The 19,220-nt window shown below is 36.6% G+C and overlaps 2 protein-coding genes and 2 pseudogenes across 2 annotated transcripts in view; 1 reads left to right on the forward strand and 3 right to left on the reverse strand.

Annotated features, from left to right (window-relative positions):
• Positions 1-5: 5 nt before the first annotated feature.
• LOC107593168 (thymidylate kinase-like) lies at positions 6-3,890 on the reverse strand. The gene is made up of 5 exons (XM_016282784.1): positions 3,644-3,890; positions 2,004-2,112; positions 1,776-1,866; positions 1,354-1,551; positions 6-198 (listed from the first exon to the last, which is right to left on the reverse strand). Exons 1-5 carry the CDS (start codon positions 3,771-3,773, stop codon positions 88-90), a joined length of 639 nt encoding a protein of 212 aa, XP_016138270.1. The 5' UTR covers positions 3,774-3,890; the 3' UTR covers positions 6-87.
• LOC107593180 (serine--pyruvate aminotransferase, mitochondrial-like) lies at positions 3,779-7,466 on the reverse strand (annotated as a pseudogene).
• A 1,380-nt stretch (positions 7,467-8,846) lies between these two features.
• On the reverse strand, positions 8,847-13,561 carry LOC107593181 (allantoinase, mitochondrial-like; annotated as a pseudogene).
• Positions 13,562-15,686: 2,125 nt separating this feature from the next.
• The window catches only part of LOC107593169 (kinesin-like protein KIF1A), a 72,564-nt gene continuing 69,030 nt past the window's right edge, over positions 15,687-19,220 (forward strand). The window contains exon 1 of the mRNA XM_016282785.1: positions 15,687-15,983. The gene's annotated coding sequence lies outside the window, so the exon portion shown is untranslated. The remainder of the gene's footprint in view (positions 15,984-19,220) is intronic.

Consider the following 19,220-nt stretch of genomic DNA (forward strand, 5'->3'; position numbering starts at 1 on the left):
TTCTGTATTTTCTGTACTATTCCACATAGTGACAGAAAAAAAGGAAAACATTTAAAGTGTATTTATTAAAAGTTTCAGGTGATCCGTTCACCTCCACAGCTCTCCAACTGGCTGATTCTGGGCTAAACTGATGATGTCTTCACTTAAAAGCTTAATATCTTTGTGCACCTCTTCTATGGTCCTTGCAGCATCAATTACCTAGAGATTGAAAGATAGAGATTAGGGCTGGGCGATATAGCAAAAAAATTTATCAACGATATAATGTTTCATATAGTTCGGTATCGATAATTATTGACTTTTTATAACCTTTTTTAAAACAAAGAGCAATAGAAATTGTTTTTAAATTTAACCACTATTTTTAAATGAACAATTTGAGACAAACAACAAATATTTTTTGTTTTAACAATCAAACACAAAATAAAAATTAAACATATCTAATGTTTTATATGCAGATTAAATGGGTCTTAAAGAAACTTTTGTCTTGTCTCCCGAGGGCGCAATGAGCAAAATAATGCAGCACATTTAAATTGTCAACGCAAGGAAGTAACTCTATATAAAAAAAAAAGTGCATTACGTCTAAATTAACTAAAACTAAATAAAAATCAAATATAACTGTAAATTGCATAAACAATTATGAACAAAACAGCATCATGTATTTATGCATTGCTTAAAGAGCACCATTCACACAGATTGCATTTCAAAACATATGAGACACAGTGAAAAAGAATAAACCTCCACAAATTCATGTGTTTTTTAAAAGTTTAAACTGTTTTAACTTTGCATGTCTTGTGTGAGACGCAAGTGCAGCAGTCATGTGTCCGTCTAAAAAATGTGCTGAATATGCGTTCTGTGTGAATTGGTTTCGGTTTTAACCTAATCAAGATCTTCTCCGCATTGAGCTTCTATATTTCTCTAATATTTTGAATGCATATCACAGCAGCGGCGCATCTCGTGGACTAGACTAACAAAACATTAAAATGCAACAATGTCACTTACATCACCGCATCTCACGCGCCACTGATGATGCTCTCTGACGCACTCCTAACATTGAAATTAAAGTGTTTATTTTAAATTTGACTAATATTCATTCTTTATTCAATCTCCTCATCACAGGCAGGCACAGCACTAAATTCAGCATGTGTTTGTGTGTGCTGTCTGCGTCACTCATAGCACCTGCCTATATCATGCGCTGTATCGAAAATTGTATCTATCGTTATCGAACAAGGTGTACCGTCGATAAATATCGATACCGTTTTATCGCCCAGGCCTAATAGATTAAATTAATTTGAAGATTACATACTTACATTACATGTAAGTTTACATTAATTCGGTTTAGAAAATAAAATAAACCACCTTCCAGTTGACTGAGGAATCTTGCATCAGCTCTTCAAATCTTTGATGCACTGTCCGTTGGAAGGCGCTGGTTTCATACCGTTCAATTCCAAATTCTCCACGGTTTGCTGCCATATTGGGATTGAGCTGCAAAAACATCACCAGGTCTGGTTTTGGAAGTCCAATATCTGGATTCATGCACCACTCCAGAGAGAAGCCCTGAACATATAGAAAACAACTAAAGTAATGTCTCTTTCTCGGATTTGGGATGAATATTTAGTTCAAAATAACAGCATTTAATACAATATAATATTTATATTGATCATTTATATAAAATTAACAAAAGTCTTTACTGTCACGTGACATGACATTAATGTACATGAACATACTTTATAAATTAATACAATATGTTTTCCCTGTACTGGAGTAACAGTAACACTCACAGGCTTGGCACTAGTGAAAGCAACTCCAGAAAACGCATAGCGGTCCACCACTAGATCGATCCCTTGTTCCAACTTCTGTTTCATCAGAGGCCTGAAGTAAGAAAACAGACTGATTGGTTAACAGATAATTGGGTTGATCCACTTAATGAATGATAAATTAATGAGCCATTCCTATATAATGCACTTTACTAGATTCATGTCAACATAAACTCTGGAGAGATAACCTACACCATTTCCCATCGGTTTGCAGAAAACAGCAGGTGAACAGTATGATCCTCCAGATTACTCTTCTTCTCCAGGTATGAACTGATCAGCTGACCGATTTTAGTGGTTCTGTCTGTTTAAAAAAAACAGTACAATAGTGATGGGAAGTTCGGATCATTTTACCGACTCGGACCTTTGAGTCTCGTTCAGCAAAATGAACGAATCTTTTTTCGAGTCATTTCGTTCATTTTAGCAAAATATAATTAATGTTACGTGTTACTTCCCTAATACGTCTACTACTAACGCAAACGTTGATCACACTACAAACAACACAAAACTGCTATAAGAAGCAGAAAAGATTAATTCATTGTTTACCTGGGTCTTCAGTCTATGATTAGCTCACCTTCTTATCTGACAAGTCTTTGGGTTTGGGCTTAAGGGTCCGTCACGTGACGAATGAACGACTCAAACCCGAAGACTCGAGAGATGAACCAATCAATTCTCTTTCTGGCTCAGACTGCATAGGTTAAACTTATGGGTCTGTCACGTGATGAATGATGGGACACACTTGTAGTAGTGTAAAAATGCAAGTGTTTACATAGCTTTATTTTAATTTTAAATACTTTGCATTTTAAAGTCAACTTCTAAATGTCTGTTCAGTACTCCCTATAACATGACAATTTTAATTTGTGGTGCTTCTAATTAAGTGATAAAAAGCAGTTGCAAATGTTGTACAAAATAAATAACCACTATTCATCTTTGCACCAATAAAACGTAAAAACACTGTTTTTCTACCAAATTATATGTCAAATCGAATTATTATATTAATATTTAACTTGCACTGGAAAGGTTTCCGTGACCTCTCGCGAGACCTCTGCAAAAAGCCTCACGATTTATTTCCAGAACATGATGCATGATGGGATACACTAAGCCTCGAACAGCGCTCCGGAGCGGTATTCGAGATAGTGTGGGTTTAGTGTGCGTTAAGGGCACTGCGCTTTGGCGTTTTTAAGACCTGTGACAGTCTTGCGCACTTACTTCCTGTCGCGTGCACGCGTTCTGAAGTGGCCAAGACCACAAGTGTGGGTATTTAGACAAGGCTTAATTCCAGTACAGAACCTATAGGATGTTGCGCATGCGCGACTGAACGACTCACTCCCCGAGTCACATTAAAGAACGACCCAACACTACAGTACAAAAAATACAAACATGGACTAAGGCTGTGTCTCAAACCCCAGTGAGCTGCCAAATCACAGCCTTCTTTATGTCATTAAGTCGTGGCCTAATGGTTAGAGCGTCGTACTCATAACCCAAAGGTTGTGGGTTCGAGTCTCGTACCGGCAGGGATTGTAGGTGGGGGGAGTGAATGTACAGCGCTCTCTCCCACCTTCAATACCACGACTGAGGTGCCCTTGAGCAAGGCACCGAACCCCCAACTGCTCCGGGTGTGTGTTCACGGTTTGTGTGTGTTCACTGCTGTGTGTGTGCACTTTGGATGGGTAAATGCAGAGCACTAATTCCGAGTATGGGTCACCATACTTGGCCACATGTCACTTCACTTCACTATTGTTTTAATATTTCCGAATCCGAGTCCGTCTAGGCAAGGCTTCACAAAATGGTTTAGCATGGGATAGCGTAAGACACGAGGAGGAAAGTCATTTTACCTGGAAATCGCATCATTTCTGCCGCTCGTCCGCTCTGCTGCAACGCATTTACGAGCTCTTGACATTGCGTAGTTTTCCCGGCTCGGTCTACTCCCTCAAGGACAATTAAAGCTCCTCTTCTGCAAGACATGGCTCTTAAAAACGCTGTTTAAAAAGGCAGAACAACAGGGAGCAAATACTGATAATGGCTAGCAAATCATTCCTAGGCCGTGATCGCTTTACGCGGTACTTTTCTTAAAAAAAAACAACAACAAGCTTTTTGTCCTGACATCTGTCATTTATGATTAATTGAAACTTATAGCTTCTAACCATGCCAGCAGATGGTCCAATACCCCCAGAGATTTCAATGTTATAGGTCTTCATAATATACCCTGTGATTTCCCGCCAGTCATATCCTGGGGGAGCTACTATTGTGGTAACCGTTGGCAGTCTTGCGTTCTATAAGACATAAGATGTTTTCAGAAAATGTAATGTGAGTTATAGTAATTTGATATATGTGAGATCTGTTGTGATGCTTGAGGCTTCTTCTGCCAACCTTATCCTGCACAAACAGTTTTAGGCCCATTTCTTCTAAGCCTTTATGGAAGTACTCTGCAACCTCTTTGTGCCGTGAGTTCTCAAGACCCTAAAAATAAAATAGATGGTAAACATATGTGCTTTTTACAAAATTCACGTTTCTCAAGAGTATTCAAGTGCAGAACATGATCTCAGTCTCTGCGAGGATGGCCAGACTCTAACGCAGACCATAGAAAGAAGATACAGGTCCAGTGTGGTGAAAACTGCACAGTTAGAGGAACTTTAACATACAGTATATGCACAATATTCTATAACCATTTAGTGATAGAGAATTGACTTCAGAGGTCTGAGCATATTGATTTCTGTCTTCTTGGACTACTTTGTTTTCTAACTTAACATGAATGAGGCCTCCAGTGTTTAATGAGCTGTTATATCAGCGCTTCTTAAATGTGATGAATGGTTCTTACGCGCGTACAGGCTTGTCATCACAACCCCAGTAATTTGCCAACCAGCTCATATCCAAGAAGTAAGAGATTGGTTGTGTCCTCCTGTTAAATATGTTCTGGCTGTTTTGTCAGTGATACAAGTACATTTTAAATCATGGTCCCCATGCAGGCAGTGATTGTAGTGCCAGAGCATGTAATGTGGTGATACCTTGCTCATCTATGCAGATAGGAGTACCTCCCAATGCTGCTACTGAATCAACCAGAAATAAACAGTTGTACCTGAATGACAGAACAGAAAAAAAAGATAACACTTTAGTATAGGGACCAATTCTCACTATTAACTAGTTGTTTATTAGCATGCCTATTAATAACATATTGGCTGTTTATTAGTACTTATAAAGCACATATTCTGCAAGACCATATTCTGCATCCCTAATCCTACCTAAACTTAACAACTATCTTGCCAACTATTAACAAGCAGCAAATTAGGTGATTATTGAGGCAAAAGTTGTACCTAATGGTTTGTTAATGGCAAGAATTGAGCCTTAAAATAAAGTGTGACCAAAAAAACTAAATAAATATGTGATATTATGTAATGCATAATTATAAATATATAAAATAACACACACGTAGATTATAAAAGGCTTCTGGTAACTTAAATGTAAATGATTTGGAGCTTGTTAGTTGCAATGATATTTTAGTATCACTGATATACTATTAGTTTTTGCAAATATGTTGATTTTATTTTTTCATTGAAAATTTTACTTTGTTTTATCAGTTGTATTAGCATTGTCTGTATAGTTTTAGTTCCATTCAGAGCCGATCCTCCCTATACGCAAAGTACGCAAGCTGCGTAGGGCCCCTGAAACACCAGGGGGCCCCCTTGCTCTCAAAGATGATTTGATTTCAGTTTCGTTTTTGAATTTGGCCAGTGGTTATGAAAACATGAATGTTAATTTATTTTAATGCATTCGCTGTCGCCCTTTCTACGTAAAAATCAGTCAGATCATGTAATGTCAATGTCATAGGCCTACAGTCTCTTGCTTGAGACAAAAAAAAAAAGAGTTGAAAGTGTCTGCAGCGGAAGAGACACTGTTTCTCAAGCGGTTTCCGTGAGCGCGATTCGAGACGGAGTGAAACACGGACAAATGCGTTTCGTTCATTCATAACCCTATCATAGAGGTGACCACAAAGTTAGTAAAAGATAGTGCTGTCAAAGGATTAATCGCATCCAAAATAAAAGTGTTTGTTTACATAATATGAGTGTGTACTGTGTTTATTTCTTATGTATATATAAATACACACACATTCAGTATATATTTACAAAATATTTACATGTGTATATACATTTATATATTGATATTATTATATATGTTTAATATATAAACATATTTTTCTTAAATATATACATGCATGTGTTTGTATTTATTTATACATAATAAATATACACAGTACACACTCATATATTATGTAAACAAAAACTTTTATTTTGGATGCGATTAATCGCAATTAATCCTTTGACAGCACTAGTAAAAATGGACCAAAATATGCAAAATGCTGATTTTAACAGAGAGTCTTAATCTGAAGCAACTCTTTTCAAGCAGAAATGTCTCACTTGTGGCAAAGGTCACCTATGCCGTCTGTGGGGTGGACAACTCCTGTGGAGGATTCTCCATGTGTGAGAAAGAACACCACTGTATTTATCTAATGCCTATAAAACGAGACAAACATGGTTGATCATATGTAGTAAATACATAAATGGTTAATGAAACATAATTTGTACCTGCTCAATTTCCTCATTTGTAAAGTACCCACCAGCAGCGGTTACAACTGTGTTCATCTTGGCACCTAGTGAAGAGTGTTTGATATGAATTAATGATGATCTGAATCACCTTTATGACTCTTAATTCCAGGCTTTCTAGTAAAAGCAGAATCTGTACCTATTCTCTCAGCTATCTCTGCAGCCCTCTCTCCAGCCATTGATGGCTATGAGGACGCTCTCCCCGGGCTCCAGTGAGTTAAAGATGGCACAATCCATAGCAGCATGACCTGGTCCACTCACAGCTAGAGTCACTCGATTTCAGGTCTGAAATGCATACTGAATGCCACTTTTGACCTGATTCATAATCTGAACAATTCATAATCTGTAAAACAAGCAAACAATGAATTCACTTCATTCATAGAAAAGGATTATGACACAATTATTTATGTAGCAGGACTACAAGTTATTTACTTTTTAAAATCTCTTATTAACAAGATACTATACTGTTTATTTTCTTCAACCGGTACAATGTTACTAGCTAGATTCAAGCCATTTTAGCCTCTTATGTTGCAGTTGTTTAAAGTTCACTCGGAAACGAAAATTCTGTCATCATTTACTCACACTTATGTTGTTCCAAACCTGTGACTTTCTTTCTTCTGTTGAACACAAAAGATTTGGGCAATTTTGCTTACCAAACTGTTTTGGTGACAAATGAATCCCATAATACAGTTCAACATAGGAGAATGTCAGGTTACAGTACACATTTTGATCAATATAAGGGTGAGTAAATTATAATATTTGAGTGAATTATCCCTTTAAGCCAATATGATTTAACATGGTAAATCGTCATAAAAATGGTGACCTAAAAAGTCAGTAGTCCCTAGTATGCACCTAATAAACACACTGTACTGTATTACCTCAATGGTTTCTGCATGCAGGTGGCCCCATCATGGGCTGCGCTCCGGCTGCTGCGATCCGTGTGGGCACATTGGATGGTCCTGGTCCAAGCATAAGTCGCTGGGGGACGGGAAAAGGCTGTAACAGACATTCCGGTGGAAGAACGGACAGAGAGGACATAATGCTGCCATGACATTGACAGACTGAGGCAATGGTTAACATTGAGACCTGATATACTGAACAGTGCTGCTGAGCAGTGACAGCAGCTGTTTAATTAACAAACATATCATTTTCCTATTTTCTATTCAAATTTGTTCAACTAGGAAATACCATTTACAGTGCCATCATAAATGTGTGTGTGTGTGTGTGTGTGTGTGTATGTGTGTATATATATATATATATATATATACGCACAATAAATGATCCATCTTATTTCAAATGTAGTTGGACATTAGTGTAACACTTTGACAATGTCTGCTCATAAAAACAAGTAAACCACAAATATCAGTTAAAGAATTTCTAAATTCTTTATTGATAATGTATTTTACATGTAAACTATTAAATGAGTTCTAAAAACTTAAAGCAAACTTTGAAATTCACAGTTTTGCTTTGAAGTTGGGTTAAACATGAATTACTTCTATTATTTCCTGAAGAAACCTACATTTAAAATAGAGCCTGGTCATCAACAACATTGTATGTTAACAGTATCCATTATTAATTAACAAATAATATTAATGATTGAATGAAAATGTCCAAAAATTCATCACATTCATATTTTAGTGCATAAAATACAATTGTGTAAACTCTGCATTTTGGGGGTCTAAGAGATTTGAATTGGCTCAAAAATATGTGTAACATTTATGTACATTTACAAATTATATAACAATTTTAAACAGAATATCAGCTTGTTCCAAAAGCTCCATGACATATTTTGCATACTTAAAGAGGGTATTTTATGTTTCAGTTCCCATTGACATTCATTGTATGGACAAAAAATACAATGGGAATCGAAGTCAATTAGAACTGAAACTGAACTTTCTTCAAAATAACTTCTTTTATCTTCCACAGAAGAAAGAAAGTCATACAGGTTTGAAATGCTATAAGAAGTAAATTATGACAGAATGTTCTTTTTTGGATGAACTAACCCATTAAGATTAAGTATTAGGTCAGGGGTGGCGAACTCCGGTCCTGGAGAGCTGCAGCCCTGCAGAGTTCAGCTTCAACCCTGATTAAAACTCACCTGCCTGTAGCTTTCTAGTAACCCTTCAAAACTTGATTAGCTTGTTCAGGTGTGTTTGATTAGGGTTGAAGCAAAACTCTGCAGGGCTGCGGCTCTCCAGGACTGACATTCGCCACCCCTGCATTAGGTTAATTCTGAAATGCATTAGTTTTAGTAGTAGTAGTAGTTACTGTTTGTTTGCAGTGTTTGTGCGAAGTGTTACCCAATGCATTTTGAATACTGCACAATCAATTAAATAAATTGTACTCTAAAATGACATGCCACACAGCACCATTTTTAACGTAGCACATCCTAACAGTGATGAGTAAGGTGAGATAATGTAATGTGCTTTATGTGCTTAGTTTACAAAGGGGACGGTGTCTTGTGCTGAATAAAGAGAGGCTTCCCAAGAGGCTGAGAACTGAAAGAGCCATGACTGTAAACCACCTTCCCTCGGACTATAGTGGCCTTCACCTTCCCTCGCAGAGCAAGACCAAGGTACGGTGTTAACTAAAAAGAAAGAAAAAGTGAAAAAGAAACATAATTTCCCTTCACTAATACATGAATATTGAGTAAAAGTTAACCTACCTTGTTTTTGTGATGTATGTTGTTTTTTTCACCTAGGAAAAGAAATGATATGCATTCACTTGCAAACTCCAAAAAACTTTCAGTGTATTTATAGAGGAAGACAGAATTTTAGCAACAAACATGTTCTATTTTTCTGTCAGTCATTTAGAGAATCTCATCTCAACCCGCTTGAGTGAATCCCTGTCTTTCTCACCGTAAACTCTTTTTCTGGATCACAAATAACTAAGTCTGCATCGTGACCTGGAATGAGACTCCCTTTTTGGTCGTCAAGGCGACATAGTTGAGCAGGCTCTTTACACAAGAGTCTTACAAAAACAAGTAAACCACAAATATCAGTTAAAGAATTTCTAAATTCTTTATTGATAATGTATTTTACATGTAAACTATTAAATGAGTTCTAAAAACTTAAAGCAAACTTTGAAATTCACAGTTTTGCTTTGAAGTTGGGTTAAACATGAATTACTTCTATTATTTCCTGAAGAAACCTACATTTAAAATAGAGCCTGGTCATCAACAACATTGTATGTTAACAGTATCCATTATTAATTAACAAATAATATTAATGATTGAATGAAAATGTCCAAAAATTCATCACATTCATATTTTAGTGCATAAAATACAATTGTGTAAACTCTGCATTTTGGGGGTCTAAGAGATTTGAATTGGCTCAAAAATATGTGTAATATTTATGTACATTTACAAATTATATAACAATTTTAAACAGAATATCAGCTTGTTCCAAAAGCTCCATGACATATTTTGCATACTTAAAGAGGGTATTTTATGTTTCAGTTCCCATTGACATTCATTGTATGGACAAAAAATACAATGGGAATCGAAGTCAATTAGAACTGAAACTGAACTTTCTTCAAAATAACTTCTTTTATCTTCCACAGAAGAAAGAAAGTCATACAGGTTTGAAATGCTATAAGAAGTAAATTATGACAGAATGTTCTTTTTTGGATGAACTAACCCATTAAGATTAAGTATTAGGTCAGGGGTGGCGAACTCCGGTCCTGGAGAGCTGCAGCCCTGCAGAGTTCAGCTTCAACCCTGATTAAAACTCACCTGCCTGTAGCTTTCTAGTAACCCTTCAAAACTTGATTAGCTTGTTCAGGTGTGTTTGATTAGGGTTGAAGCAAAACTCTGCAGGGCTGCGGCTCTCCAGGACTGACATTCGCCACCCCTGCATTAGGTTAATTCTGAAATGCATTAGTTTTAGTAGTAGTAGTAGTTACTGTTTGTTTGCAGTGTTTGTGCGAAGTGTTACCCAATGCATTTTGAATACTGCACAATCAATTAAATAAATTGTACTCTAAAATGACATGCCACACAGCACCATTTTTAACGTAGCACATCCTAACAGTGATGAGTAAGGTGAGATAATGTAATGTGCTTTATGTGCTTAGTTTACAAAGGGGACGGTGTCTTGTGCTGAATAAAGAGAGGCTTCCCAAGAGGCTGAGAACTGAAAGAGCCATGACTGTAAACCACCTTCCCTCGGACTATAGTGGCCTTCACCTTCCCTCGCAGAGCAAGACCAAGGTACGGTGTTAACTAAAAAGAAAGAAAAAGTGAAAAAGAAACGATTTCTTTTACATGAACAGTTATACGAAGTAAAATTTAACCTACCTTGTTTTTGTGATGTATGTTGTTTTTTTCACCTAGGAAAAGAAATGATATGCATTCACTTGCAAACTCCAAAAAACTTTCAGTGTATTTATAGAGGAAGACAGAATTTTAGCAACAAACATGTTCTATTTTTCTGTCAGTCATTTAGAGAATCTCATCTCAACCCGCTTGAGTGAATCCCTGTCTTTCTCACCGTAAACTCTTTTTCTGGATCACAAATAACTAAGTCTGCATCGTGACCTGGAATGAGACTCCCTTTTTGGTCGTCAAGGCGACATAGTTGAGCAGGCTCTTTACACAAGAGTCTTACAAAATGAAAACCCTCTTTTAGAAGCTGATGTCCAGAACAAAGATAAACCTGTTGGTAAACCGCGAGATGAATGACAATTTTAGTAACGCCATATGAAACATGTCTCAGGTCTTTGTTTACTCAAAATACATGACGGACACTCTTGCATTTGGTCGTTTAACTTGCGAGACCATGAATTTATGTACAAATTCATTCGGCCATAAAATTTGATAATAGCCAACAATTCACAGTTTAAATATACAGTTCAAGGTGGAAAAAGTAAGTGGAAAATTTTTGGAAGCAATAACATACACAAGTACTGTAATTACTGAGGAAAACGGCACTATTCCTCACTATTCTTCAGCGTCAATCCAAAGGCCTATTTTCTTCTGCTGAACCCATTTTGTTGTTGTTGATTTGCGTCTGATCTTTGGGTAGTTGTCCTGTTGCATCACCCAACTTCTGTTGAGCTTCAACTGGAAGACAAATGGCCTTTCATTCCCGTGCAAAATGTCCTGATAAACTTGAGCTTCAGCTTTCTATCAATTATAGCTTGCAGTCCAGGCCCTGATTTAGCAAAGTAGCTCCAAATCATGATGGTTAGGTTGAGATGCTTTTGCAAACAGCTTTGGTTTCATTTGTTGAAACAATGTTGCTAATAGTGCTGTGGAACATCCTGGTTTGTGTGTTACTTGTTTTCATCATACTGTGTTTGTCTTTTGTTCAGGTCAAATTTTATGACCGGTTGAGGCAGAAATCCATGCTAAATGCAAGTTCATATACTTTTTTCGTACAAGTCTAGATCTTTTTTTAAGCTGGGTCCAATCTGGGACTCTGTCTTGATTCCTGAACGTAATTATTATTTTTTTTTTAGTTCATCATTAGTTCATCATTGGTAAATTGTTGGTGGACCACTGTTTGCCTCACAAAGGACTTTGGCCATCATGTGAGTGCATGAGCATATTAGTACATTGACAGCCTACCAAACTGCAGAGAAGAGATCCCTCCCCATGCCTGTGTGAAATCACCACTGTCTAAACACTTTAGGTCAGGTTGCATGGTGAATGATCTGACACAACCATATCAATATCACCAGCTTTGAGTGCAGACCATAGGAGCTCCTAAAAAGAAACTGGTTATAGATTGACTATAATAGATTATGGTTAGAATGCACTGTAATTGAGGTTTGTGGAAGTTCATAGGACAATCAAAAGAGACTTGTTCATGCAAAATGTAAATTCTGTCATTATTATGTTCCAAAGCTGTCTGACTGACTTTCTTCTGTGGAACACAAAAAGAGAAATTTTGAATTTTTGAACAATTTTTAAAGTAATGGGGAGCCTTCAAGCTTCAAAATGGATCCAAAAGCACCATAATCAAAGTATTAAATTAAATAAGTAAGTGAATAAAGTCCACATGTCTTGTGTTCTATATTGCTATTATTCTACAGACATATGATAACCTTGTGGGAATTTAGTAGAGAATAAGTGATGTCCAATTTGTGAATGAATCATTCTTTTTGACTCTTTTCATAGGCCTTGTTCAGACTAACAGCAATAATCTGATTATTTGCATATCCAGATATTATCCAGATGGGGTTTTGAAAGTACAGCAAAAAACAAAAAAAAAAAAACATAAATTACTTAATCAAATTTTTGTAAAATTTACACTGAAACTTGTTAAAGACCAACTTTTGTTGATCAGCTTTTTCTGTCAACTTGAATCGGTTTCATTGTCTGTAATGCATATTGCTGATACCAGGTTGGCTGCGTCTCGTATCGGGGGGCAGCATTTAAACTAAGTTGCACGTGCTGGAATGTTCTCTGGACACAGGTTGAGGTAGTGATGGGTGGTCTCTACAGTCAGTGGAGCTCCAGCCTTTCTTGCTGCCCTGATGAGCTCCAGAGGCTGGGCTGATGACAGGTGCACAATGTGGCATCTTACTCTGATAATAAGAACAGAAAATGCTGACTTCTCACCACCCATTTTGATTGGCTACCCACAGTGTGCAGAAGCAGCTATTAGATAATCAAAAGTTGAGTACTTCACTCTAAATGGTCTCATCATAACATACTGATATTGTAAGCAGATCTGAGTGACGGTACGGATGGCCTCAATCTCCATAATGTTAGGCCTGGAACTCAGGAAGGTGGAATATTCATGTGGATCTGAGTAAGAGGAGTAAAGCAGGAATTTCCATTTTAAAAATAATACATGTTCATAATTTCAAGTAGAATTGAAATTTAATTTACATGAAATGATCAGTCTCATACCCCCTTTCTCAGCAGCTGCATGCTGGACTTCTCGCTCTGCATGAAACTAAACCAAATAGGGTTTCATTCATTTAAGTTCCATAATTATATTTCCATAATTATGCCTAATAATAAATGATGTCTGACCAGATGCATTTTTCTCATTGACAGTTGTGCACAATTTTACCATTGGTACTGATTATAAGATACTCATTATGGCAGAAATGTTTCATGAAATCAGATTGAAATGATTGGGGCAAGCAGAAAATGAGATGGTTTACCAGCAGAGCGCTGCCTGTGCCCTGGAGCTGTTTCATAGCTGCATGCAGATCTCATCCACTCCACTGTGAATCAGAAAGCACTTGATATTGGGTCAAGAATTATGATTGAGTCAAGAATGGGCACAGTTTGATATAGGCATTGGTGTAAGTGGTCAAACGTCTGAGGAAGGGACATGTTGACAAAACTGCATGAAAAAAGAGGTGTTAGGAGGACTAAGACATGCAAAAGATGATAGAATGAAAAGGGAGAGAAAAAGACAATACAAAATGAAGTCCCAGATGAAGTCCGTGACCAGCTCATTAGCTGGAGTTTTGTATCCGATCTGGGTGAAACCCAAGTGAATACTGCCATGGTAGGTTCTGGATGTGTCATGGATGGTCTGTCTCCCTTCCCTCTATTGTATATGGACAGAACAAACAATTGCTTTGAACTGCTCACAAACACTGTATCATCATTACAGCATTCAGAGAGACTGATGTGCTGGTCGGTTTTCTTTCTGACGTATGCAGTGTCACATAGAATCTAGAGACACTAAATAAAAAGCTTTTGAATCGCATGCATAATAACTTCTTTAAAAGATGTTCCAAGCTATTCATACCTCCTTGGTTATCCTTAACTCTTTCAAAATCACTTTGTCTTTAATTCTATAATATTTCACTTAATTATTGATTTGTACTCTTAAAAAAACTGATCAGGTTATTAGAATCCCAACATAGATTAATTTTTTTCAGTAATGCAGATTTTATAAAGATATGCTAATGGCATACTTAATCCTGATTCCATAATGAGATATATTTCTTTACTGTGTCATTTCCTTTTAGTCTAATTCATTTCCTGATTTTAGAAAATGCAAACAGAGGCCGAGTCAGAAGAATAGAGGTGGATTAATGTCAGTGGGAAAAGCTTCCTTTATGAATGTGTTACATGGGTTTACTGGATTTGTGGGGAGAGCACAGTCCGATTTGCTCGAATAGTTTGTGAATTGAGCGTAATCCCACTGGAAAACTGATTTTTCTTGACAAATAGCTCAAAGGAAAGGCCAAAATGAGGTCAAATGCTATTTACTGTTCTCTGCAGTCCATTTCAATTAATTTTTAGAAAAAACATAAAGTAAAAAAAAAAAAGTGAAATATTTGAACTTATAAGCAACCCTGGAGATCCATAGTTTCTGAAAATTATATTTTTAGTAAAACAATTTTTACTTGAATATCTATCTGTCTGTCTGTCCGTTCGTTCATTCATTCTTTCATTCATTCATTCATTCATTGTTGCACGAGTACTGATGGAACATTAATGCTTAGAAATAATAATAATAATAATAATAATAATGATAATAATAATAATAATAATAAATGGTCTTTCAATTACCCCTAAACTTTAAGATTTTAAGCTTTTTTAATTTTACGTTTTACATTTAAGACAACATTTTAACCTTAAGAAATAATAGTATTATAATAATCAAATTGTACTTTATCATAAGCATGGATGGAATGCCAAAGCTTAGAAGTCAATGTAATAATAATAATAAAAATAATAATAATACAATTGTCTTTCAATTACCCCTAAACTTAAAATTAAGAATTTATTTATTTACAAAATTTTAACCTTAAGAAATTAACTTTAGCATAACAATTGATGGAACGTTAAAGCTTAGAAGTCGATGTAATCATCATCATCATCTGTCTTTTAGCCCTTTTTCATCATGTACAATTCAAGACAAAATCTGAACCTTCTATCTATATAGCCGTTAAAAAACCCAGCACAGACTAATTTTATTCTGTAATGCATTTTTCATAAAGATACATTCATGTGATTTACTTCTTTTCATAATGAATCTTTTTTTGAGTCATTTTCTTTTAGTGTCTTATTCACTTACTGACTTCAGAAAATGCATATACTAAAAATTTTAAATATTATTTTATCATACTACTGTACATTTTACTTTGTTTCTTTTGACATAGCTCACACATACAGTCCAGCATTAGCCGCTGAGTCTCATGTTATGTAGAGCCATGTTTGTGTGTGAGAGTGTGTGTACCGTACTCCGCGGAGAATCTAATCCCCATCCCCCTCACCCCCCCACCCCTCTCTCTCCTCCCCCTCTCGCTCTCTTCCTCTCTACTGCATTGATGCTACTGCCTTCCTCAGTGATGATGTCACTGGTTCAGTCAGTCTCAGCATCACTGCTCTAGGCAGCAAGCAGAGCCATTTTGGCTTCTACATTACAGGGCACTCAAAGATCTCTCCTCCAAGAAGCAGGCCTCGCCGGGCATCCAGCTACACCTCGCTGGAACAAATAAAGGATCCTCTGTTAAACAGAGGGAAAAACAGACTGTTTTCGACATATCAGAGGAAGAGCTGAAAAAAGAGAATTTGAGAAGCCAGCACAAGAGGCAGTAGTGGGAGCTGATCTGTAGAGTCAATAGCTGAGAGCATCAGAGGATCACCACCGTAAAGGTAAGAGTTTTTTCATTGTTAGCATGTTCTAGAGGACAATGCAGTATTAATGAGGCTCTGTCTGTTTATTTGGTGTTGTGTCACCAGGGTGGGACTGCCGTGGGGTGCGGCCATTTAGAGCCTGTCAGCAAATCCAGACATTATTATTATGACAGAGAAGTGTTTTTTTATTGAGTATTGGAACAGATGTTGTTCGTCATAAATGGCCCTCTGTCCTTGTGTACATATTTCTAAGTGCGGGCGAGATAAATGCACTGTCATGCATTGTCTCAGGCTCGCAGCCACATAGTAATGTCTTCAAGATAGAGCTTATGAATCACGATTCCAGAATTTACCAGAGAACAGAGAAAGAATTATCATTATACGTTTTTTTTTTCTTTAATATGGTAGCGAGTTGAGAAAATATAGTGACTACTGGCAACACACATATGCGTATGATTCCCACTATATTCTACGTATGATGTCACGCAAATGAATGATTTATATAGATTTGTTGACACTTAAGAGCACAATGACTGACGACAAAAAAATCCATTATGGATTTATGATCTACACTGCAAAATATTACCTTAAAGGCATAGTTCACCCACAAATTACAATTCATCATTTACTCACCCTCAAATTGTTTCAAACCTATTTCATGTGATAATGTGTAAACTAACTGGTTATATTCAAGTCAGAAATATTATTTAACAAGTCTTACTTAATTGTTACACCAATGACCAAGAAAAGCAATGACCAAGAAAAATGAAATTTTTATCATCATTTACTCACCCTCATGTACTTTCTGTAAGAATTTCATTCCTGTGTGTGTGGAACACAAAAGAAGATATTTTGAAGAATGTTGGTAACCTAACAGTAGCTGGTAGCCATTGACTTCCATAGTAGGGAAAAATGCAATGGAAATCAACGGCTACAAGCCACTGTTTGGTTACCAACATTCTTCAAAAAAATCTCCTTGTTTGTTTTACTACCCCTTTAAGGCTACTTGATCTGACCCTTAAAAATACTGTCATTGGTGTAACAATTAAGAAAGACTTGTTAAGTAATATTTTCAACCTTGAATCAAACCAATTCAATTAATATATTACTATATGAAGTACATTTTTAGGTTAGGTGAAAATATTTAATTGGGTTAATCAGAAATTGTTTATAATGGACATGAGTAGGTTGATTAATCAACATGCCGGTCACAATACATGTATTATAAAATCAGTTTTATAGTTGTCACTTCATCAACTCAACAACACTAAAAACGGCAGCTTTCTGACTACTTTGTAAACTGACATGCTGCCTTTGAGGTTCATGGCAAGTAGTCTAAGTAGACGAGAGACTGAACCCACTCCGTCACACCAGAATGTGACTCAGCGTGATGTTAGTCTAATTGAAAAACGCAGAATGCAGCTACCATGAGATCACTATATGAGCTCTTTTACGTTTATTCAAATAAACCTCTTAGTTACTGAAGCATACACGCTTATAAACAGAAGCAGAACTCATTGAAAATGAGATTGAGGCTTATAGGTCATAAATCTTCCCTGCATGACACATTAATTGTACCTCCATTTTGGTCCGACTAGGAGTCTGAGCTGGACTCAGAGTTTGTGGCAGCCAGCTCTGTTATCTGTTATTGTAATCCTAGGGAGCGTACTGACATTTAGCCAGCCGTGCAATTCTTTTGTTGCTGCCGGGCTGAGTATCTCTCTAGATCTGTAGCTGACCATGCATGATCCTTTTACAGGGAGGTCATATAAACACAGTCTTCCTGTTTGATCTGAACATCGAAATATTGAACATTTTTAGATTTATTATTTAAGCTCATCGTAAGTCACCACTGAAATCATGTTTTTGCTTGTCAGCCTGTCATTCCTTCATGCCATTTCTTTATAGATACAACAGAAATTGCACTCCGTTGCTATGGTGATAGGCAGCTAAGATTTACAGCCTTCCCGAAAGTAGGTGTAATTTAATTTCCAATCGAGATCGTCTAAATCAATATCTCTCTGCTCATATATAGTAATGGAGCTACTAAAGGAGTAATATCCTCTCTTTTTTTCAGAAGTGCTGCACATAGATGAAGGAATATAGATTTTACTGTAAATTTATTGTACATTAATATTTTTGTGCATTGATCAATATGTCTCAGTCAATTAGTAAGCAGCTTTTCATATGTGACCCTGGACCACAAAAGCAGTCTTAAGTCGCTGGGGTATATTTGTAGCAATAGCCAAAAAAAAATTAATATATTACTATATGAAGTACGTTTTTAGGTTACGTGAAAATATTTAATTGGGTTAATCAGAAATTGTTTATAATGGACATGAGTAGGTTGATTAATCAACATGCATGTATTATAAAATCAGTTTTATAGTTGTCACTTCATCAACTCAACAACACTAAAAACGGCAGCTTTCTGACTACTTTGTAAACTGACATGCTGCCTTTGAGGTTCATGGCAAGTAGTCTAAGTAGACGAGAGACTGAACCCACTCCGTCACACCAGAATGTGACTCAGCGTGATGTTAGTCTAATTGAAAAACGCAGAATGCAGCTACCATGAGATCACTATATGAGCTCTTTTACGTTTATTCAAATAAACCTCTTAGTTACTGAAGCATACACGCTTATAAACAGAAGCAGAACTCATTGAAAATGAGATTGAGGCTTATAGGTCATAAATCTTCCCTGCATGACACATTAATTGTACCTCCATTTTGGTCCGACTAGGAGTCTGAGCTGGACTCAGAGTTTGTGGCAGCCAGCTCTGTTATCTGTTATTGTAATCCTAGGGAGCGTACTGACATTTAGCCAGCCGTGCAATTCTTTTGTTGCTGCCGGGCTGAGTATCTCTCTAGATCTGTAGCTGACCATGCATGATCCTTTTACAGGGAGGTCATATAAACACAGTCTTCCTGTTTGATCTGAACATCGAAATATTGAACATTTTTAGATTTATTATTTAAGCTCATCGTAAGTCACCACTGAAATCATGTTTTTGCTTGTCAGCCTGTCATTCCTTCATGCCATTTCTTTATAGATACAACAGAAATTGCACTCCGTTGCTATGGTGATAGGCAGCTAAGATTTACAGCCTTCCCGAAAGTAGGTGTAATTTAATTTCCAATCGAGATCGTCTAAATCAATATCTCTCTGCTCATATATAGTAATGGAGCTACTAAAGGAGTAATATCCTCTCTTTTTTTCAGAAGTGCTGCACATAGATGAAGGAATATAGAT

The sequence above is a fragment of the Sinocyclocheilus grahami genome, unplaced genomic scaffold, assembly GCF_001515645.1.
Source record: "Sinocyclocheilus grahami isolate Dianchi unplaced genomic scaffold, SAMN03320097.WGS_v1.1 scaffold166.1, whole genome shotgun sequence".
NCBI classification, from domain to species: Eukaryota; Metazoa; Chordata; class Actinopteri; order Cypriniformes; family Cyprinidae; genus Sinocyclocheilus; species Sinocyclocheilus grahami.

What these genes read in the sequence shown, in the direction of transcription:
- LOC107593168 (XM_016282784.1), bottom strand. Translation starts at nt 3,773, where the DNA reads ATGTCTTGCAGAAGAGGAGCTTTAATTGTCCTTGAGGGAGTAGACCGA. An exon ending in GCAAACCGATGGGAAATGGT is followed by an intron (nt 1,867 to 2,003) that starts GTAGGTTATCTC and finishes TTCTTACTTCAG; the next exon opens with GCCTCTGATGAAACAGAAGT. An exon ending in CTTTCACTAGTGCCAAGCCT is followed by an intron (nt 1,552 to 1,775) that starts GTGAGTGTTACT and finishes CTATATGTTCAG; the next exon opens with GGCTTCTCTCTGGAGTGGTG.